This window comes from Vigna unguiculata, chromosome 1, assembly GCF_037176805.1.
Source record: "Vigna unguiculata cultivar grain cowpea cultivar isolate G323 ecotype 2 chromosome 1, ASM3717680v1, whole genome shotgun sequence".
Lineage (NCBI taxonomy): Eukaryota > Viridiplantae > Streptophyta > Magnoliopsida > Fabales > Fabaceae > Vigna > Vigna unguiculata.
This window is the reverse complement of record NC_140792.1, coordinates 32,522,838-32,529,772: the sequence shown is the minus strand read 5'-3', so window position 1 is coordinate 32,529,772 and position 6,935 is coordinate 32,522,838. Positions and strand designations below refer to the sequence as shown.

Here is a 6,935-nt window from a genome sequence, read left to right as displayed (position 1 = left end):
TGCAGTGATTATCATGATTTCACCACACATGCCACTTGTGAAACGTATCTAGTTTGGGTTGATTTCGTCAAATATGAAATTTGAGAATTTAAATACCAGACTAAACAATATGAAAAAAGAATCAAATTAATCTATATATGCTTAGACTAAATTGATATAAAAAAAAAAGCTTGTGGATAAGATTTAGTTATGTGATAAGACAATTCATAAATAAAAAGGATGAGTTTAGGTGATACATGTCTGATTTGCTTTAAACAACATCTTATAATTAGATTTGAGTTTGATATACATGAAAAATAAGAGCACTAAGAAAATAAACAAGTTCATCACGAGATAAATGGATGAAAGTTGAATATATTATCTCTAAGGGAAAATACCTATAAGATGGTGACAAGAAAAATAAAAAGATAAAGTCAATCTTGGTTCTTTTTTTAGAATATTCTTGATCGATGTAGTGAATAAAGATTTATGTTTTCCACGTAGCTGATTTGCGACAAATTTATATTCTTGTGGGTAAATCATTTCCGTCCCTAATATGCATCTAACTTTCTTGGATCTTTCAACAAAGTAACAATAGCATGGATGATGATGAATGATGAACATTCCACCATTCTTCCATGTAAAAATCTTTATAAATTGGTATGAACATTTGACTATGGAGTTGAAAAAATGGGTAAAAGAAAAACAAATTTTCATTCATTCATACATGTATTCATTCATAGTCTTGGTCTTGGTCGTGAAGCGTGGCCATGATGAAGGGGAGAAAAGAGGGAGAAGACATTAGAAGATTTAGGTGAATTGGCCCACTAGTTAGTGCCTTTTCACTTTATCGTTTTCTTGCATGTGCCCCGTTTTTTCTACCTTCAATGCCATCTATCTCATACCATGAAAAAAAAACACAATATTATATGTTGTAAGTTTTATGTTACTTAGAAATAAAGTTAATTTATAATACATAGGTGGATACAATCCTTACCTTACGGTTTTGTGGGATTGAGTTAGGCTTAAACTTTACTTTTATTATAATATCAGAGTCATTGTTTAAAAAAAAAAAAACCTATCCTAGTGAGATTTCTTGGATATTATGTTCTATGTCGACTAGAGATAAGACAATTTCATAGTATATAGATGGAGTGCAAACCTCCCCTCCTTACAAGCCAATTTTTGGAGTTGAGTTAGACTTAAAGTCCACTTCTAACATGATATTAAAACCATATTAGAGTCTATCCTAATAAGATTTTTTGAACATTTTGTTCCACCCGCTATCGGACCGTTAATGAATTACCTACCAATTTCTAGTCTCATGCTTGAAATGAATATACCTCGGCATGATGGGGTATGTTGGAAGTCCCACGTCAGCTAGAAATAAAGCCAATTTACAATATATAAGAGAATACAATCCTTACTTTACAAGTCAATTTTGTAGAATTGAGTTAAACTTAAACTAGACTTATAACAATGTTTAATTGAATCTAATCTAATCATGTCACAAACGAAATAGTTTTTTTTTTTTTTTTTCACTTCTAGATAGTCAATACAACTTTTACATAATTTCTCATTCCGCGTTTTCAATTCTCATCATGAATGTTTGAAGAAATGGTGGAATATCTATTTAAACACAGAAAAATGTGGATTTTCGATATAACTGAAAGAAAGGAAGGAAAGTAATATGTGAATATTTTTGAGAGTGGGAATATTATATTATAATGGAATCGGCGTTCACGTTTTTATATGTTTGTCTTTTTAGTAGATTAGAAGAGTGTTTAGAAAGTATGTTTGTTGAAGGACATTAAGAGACATATTTATCCTATTGCATGCGTTGAAACGCATGTAAATAAATAAATTAGGAATTAATTAATTAAATAGAGATTAAGGTTTTGATATTTGTAGAAAAGAAAATATGAGTGGATGAGGATGGTTATGATGGATGTGCATGGGGTAGGATGCATGAATGGGATGGGGATGGGGATGGGCATGGGCATGGGAAGCAAATCTTAAAAGGGAATCAAAAGAAATTGGCCTCTCTTTGGCACCAGTCTCCCCCACCTGCCCAAGATATGGTAAGCGCCACATGATTTCACACCCAGGGGAAAATAAAAGGCACCATTGCTGACCTCACTGTATCTCTTCAAGGGATTTTTGTGGCTCCCACCAACACACCTTTCTCTCTCTCTACTTCTCTTTCCTCTTTTGCCTTCATCCTACTTTCTACTTTCACCACCATTTCCTCTTTCTCTCTCTCTTCCTTCTATAATACATATATATAAATAAACCTCACTCACCCCATGTCTCAACCCTCAACAACCCAAAAATATTCACTAAGATTTATTTCTTTTTTTTATTCCTTCATTGTTTCTTCCTACTCTTTATCTTATAATTTCCCATTGCTTCCTCGGTAATTCAAGATCAACTTGGAAAATTTCCAAGATTTCGGATGAAATCTGGTCGGATCTTGCTTTCTGGGATGGGGATTTTGGTGGGTCTTATTTCAATACAAACCTATTCCTCTCCATCCCCATCTTCTTCCTTTCTCATCTTCCTCCCATAACACAAGCAAAAACCATTCTTTCAACCACCCTTTTTTATTCTTTTGGCTTCTTCCTCACCCCACCGTCTTCAACCCACTTTCCTCCAATGGGGATGGCCGCAGCAGAGTCGCAGTTTCATGTGTTGGCCGTTGATGACAGCATCATAGACAGGAAACTCATCGAGAGGCTCCTCAGAACCTCTTCCTACCAAGGTGCTTTCTTTCAGGCCATGGCAAAATTCATATTTTTTTCCTCGGCTCTTGTTTCCCATGTTGTCTCATAAGAACCACCCTTTTTTTCTCAATGGCAGTTACTACAGTTGATTCTGGTAGCAAGGCTTTGGAGTTTCTGGGGTTGCGTGAAAATCAAAACACCAACCCAAGTACGCCATCTGTTTCTCCCAACTACAACCGCCATCAGGTATGTTGTTATTTTCTTTTTTGGTTAGAATGTTTTAATTTTAATTTTAATTTTAATTTAATCAACTTGAATTATTTTAGCCATAGATCGGTCTCTGAAATTGTTTTGGAATTTTATGTGTGTAGGAGGTGGAGGTGAATCTTGTGATAACAGATTACTGTATGCCTGGCATGACAGGCTATGACTTGCTTAAGAAAATCAAGGTATGTTTGTTTGCTCTTGCTCTGGTTTCTATTCCTCTTTTATCCATTATATTCCCCACTTTTCTTCTCAGTTTTTGTGGCCATGATTTTTTTTTTTCCTTTTTGCAAAGGACTTTCCATTTTGAAAGTGTGCATTCATTCCGATTTGATGTCGTTGGTTAAAGTTGTCAAGTTGAACTAGTTTCATTTTACACCGCAAAAAAAAAATAAAAATATCAAGCATAATCTCCTGGAATAATTCTGCCATCAGCTTTTCAGTTTTCCACCCAAAACAAATCAGGTTCAATATCTGATCCGAAGATTTTTCTTTTCCTAAAGCTCCTACTTTGTATTTGATTTTAGTGAAAGAGAATCTGTGAAAACTGTGTTTCCTTCGCTTATTCCACCTGGAACCAACAGACTCAAAAATTTCTCTCTGATATTTCAGGAATCTTCATCTTTGAGAAACATACCAGTGGTGATTATGTCATCTGAGAATGTGCCTTCAAGGATCAGCAGGTGAGAAGATGAAATATTTCATTTTTTTTTCCTATGAACATATATTTTTGAAGTGAAGTTCTGATGAAATATCTGAAACTGACACAAGTAGATGCTTGGAGGAAGGAGCAGAAGAATTTTTCTTGAAGCCTGTGAGGCTGTCAGATTTGAACAAGCTTAAACCCCACATGAAGAAAACTAAGTTGAAAGATGAAAGGCAAGGAACAGCACAAGAGATTGAAAACTCAGAAGTTCTACAGCAACAAGATCAGCAACAAGAAGCACCAAAACCCCAAGATCCTCAGCCAGAGTCAGAGTCACATCCACAACCAACTATAGAACAACAGCAACAATCACTACAACAACCCAACAATAACAAGAGGAAGACCATGGAACAGGGGCTTTCACCTGAGACTGACAGAACAAGACCAAGATACAGTGGCATAGCCACTGTGGTATGATAAAAAAAAGAGAAAAAATCACTGCCAAATACTTTTCTTCCATTTCAAAATGTAATTCCCATATAACTTTTTTTTCTTTTTAAAAAAATTAACTTCACTCGTGGTTAATATAGGCTCTATAGAACCCTAGTAGAGTTGTTTCCTGTACACATATTCCTGGAAATATTTCCTTCCAATTTTGCTTCACCGATATTAATGAAAATGAAAAAAAAAATTATTGAATTGAGTAAGAAATAGGATACCAAACTTCAAGTCTGAATGGATTATGATTACTTCCCTGGTAACAACCAACATACTTGAATTATTCTTTGATTTGAATCTCTTAACAAACCCACAAAGACAACTGATTCTGATAAAGCAAGAGACAAATGTATGAACAGAAAAAGTTTTCTTTGTGCTACAATGTTGCATTTCTTTACCAAATTGTAATCCGTGGCACAAGTCTGTGTAGTGTATATGCAAATGGTATGAATGAAAAGTATTAGTTAACTAAGTTAATACACTGTAGAAAAAAAACATCAACTTTATCTACAAAACTCCACTCAGGTAACAACGAAAATAGTTTATGATAAACGAAAGGTTGTTGTTACTGATATTTTGGTCACTGTTGATTTCAGGCTTACTTCAAGATTTTAAATTTAATCGTGGGAAAATTCTGTTTATCAAATTTTGTCTTTTCAAAAATATTTTGTAATCATTTTTTATTTTTTCAAACAACTATCTAACAGCAGTTTTTAATAATAAATATTACATTTAAATTATAAAATAAATGTAAATATATTTTTGAAATGAAATAATAATATATTTGATTATACACTCAAACTTAAAAATATGAATATGGTTTTTTTAACTACACGATCTTAACGTGAATTTCATGCTATTATTTACTTTCAAATTTAAGTTAATATTTGGTCGTATAAAGAGTGTATCAAAATATTATGATTTTCTTTTTGTCTTTAGTATAAACCTGTTTCAGAAATTCGTGGTAATATAATTGTAGGTGTATTTGTTTACACAAAGATTTGAAATAAATGTTTATTCAATTAAATAGATTCTACTAAAAAGATGTAAAATATTCTAAAAAGACATATACTATTTTTATAAAATTGGTTTAAATATGTTTTTGATTCCTTAACTTTTAATGAATTTTAGAATTTGTCCATTTTGAAACTTTGGACTAATTTAGTTATATCTTTCGAAATACATGAATCTAGTCATTTTAATCAAATTTTGTAAAATTTATGCAAAAATGTTTCAAACAGTAAAAACAACTCAAATACAATCCTGAAATACGTACGAAACATCAAATAAATCTAACAGAATTTGATAAAGAACTAAATCCACGTATTTCGAGAGATGAAAGACTAAATTGATCAAAAGTTTCAAAATGAACTAATTTCAAAATTCACCAAAAGCCAAGGGACAAAAAACATATTTAACCTTAAAAAATTTAGTAAAACACGTGTTCTTTAAAATGTTTGTATATTTTGTTATGATATGTACTTGTGTTAGAAGTCCTAGCAAGTTATGATGATTAAAAATTATTTCATTTTATTAAATTATCTTGTTTTTTGTCATATTCATGGTTAAGGTTTTGTTAGTAGCAGATTCTTTATTTATTACTTTTTCTGTTTCGCATGTATGATTATTTTTAGACTAAACATTTCTAGTTGTTGTGAAACACATCTATTATTATTTATCGTATTTGATATATATTAAAGTAACATCATATATCCTTTTGTGAAATAATTATACTATTATTTTGTCATAATTATAAGCTCTATTGAAACATCAATTTTTGTGAAATAATTCTATTATTATTTTATCATAATTATAAGCTTTATTGAAACATCAATATTATAATTTAAAAAAGAAAGATGATAATAAAGAGTGACTTCACGTTCAAAGAGATATTAGGATGAAAAGTGATAAGATGGTCTAGTGATTAAAAAGAAGAAAATGTCATTAATTTGATTTATCCTATTAATAATTTAGAAAAGTAAGATTAATTTAGTGAAAGTTTAGAAAAGTCGATGAGAAAGTTGTAAGTTCAAATTTTCCATAAATAAAAACTAATAATTAATAAAAAAATATTAGGACGTAAATGAAGTTTTTTCAAGTTTAAAGTCCACATCTAATTTGAAGATATTCCTAGTTTGGAACTTATGAAAGATGAAAGAGAAATTAAGGTAGACAAAACTCACTTCAAACCAAGAATTATTACTTTTATTTAAAGTCCATAGCCTTAATTTACACTTTTGCCATTCTGTTTAAGCTGTTTTCGAAATCAGCGGAAATCAAATTATAAGTTGATATGGATATTGATTCAGTATTTATTAATAAGTTTTCATGTGAAAGTTTTGATCATGAAATTAATTCCAACGATTTAAAAAATTTTATTTTGATAAAATTTAATTAAAAATACTATTTAAATAGACTGGAACTTATAAGATTTATAAACTAATTTTATAGAATCAAAGTCAAGTGTAAGTTCTTTCAAACGGTTTATGGGCTTGTTATGGATCACATCCACGCACCGTACAAGTTCTATAATTTCTTATAAATTTTTTTCTTTATTTTTCATTTAATTAATAGTAGAAAAAGTTTACAAATTTTAATTTATTATATTTACACTTTTTTACATTTTTTTCTATTGTTTTTAAAAAAAACCAATGTTTTAGTATGTGTGTGGACGATATAAATGTTTTTTTTTTCTTACAATACAAATTCTTAATAAATATATTTAAACGCATAAAGTAAATTTTAAATGTATAACTCATAGTTTGAATTATAATACGTTCATGTTTTTAGTTGGGTATATTAAAAGTAATTTTACATGTTGATGA

General features: G+C 30.4%; 1 protein-coding gene across 1 annotated transcript; it reads left to right on the top strand.

The window, feature by feature from the left end:
- Positions 1–2,330: 2,330 nt before the first annotated feature.
- Positions 2,331–4,323, top strand: ARR9 (response regulator 9). Its single transcript, XM_028059998.2, has 5 exons — positions 2,331–2,740; positions 2,839–2,948; positions 3,074–3,151; positions 3,579–3,649; positions 3,741–4,323. The coding sequence occupies exons 1-5, from the start codon at positions 2,635–2,637 to the stop codon at positions 4,087–4,089; spliced, it is 714 nt and encodes a 237-aa protein (XP_027915799.1). The 5' UTR covers positions 2,331–2,634; the 3' UTR covers positions 4,090–4,323.
- The last annotated feature ends 2,612 nt before the right edge of the window (positions 4,324–6,935 follow it).

What these genes read in the sequence shown, in the direction of transcription:
- ARR9 (XM_028059998.2), top strand. Translation starts at nt 2,635, where the DNA reads ATGGGGATGGCCGCAGCAGAGTCGCAGTTTCATGTGTTGGCCGTTGAT. An exon ending in CCAACTACAACCGCCATCAG is followed by an intron (nt 2,949 to 3,073) that starts GTATGTTGTTAT and finishes TTATGTGTGTAG; the next exon opens with GAGGTGGAGGTGAATCTTGT. An exon ending in ACTTGCTTAAGAAAATCAAG is followed by an intron (nt 3,152 to 3,578) that starts GTATGTTTGTTT and finishes CTGATATTTCAG; the next exon opens with GAATCTTCATCTTTGAGAAA.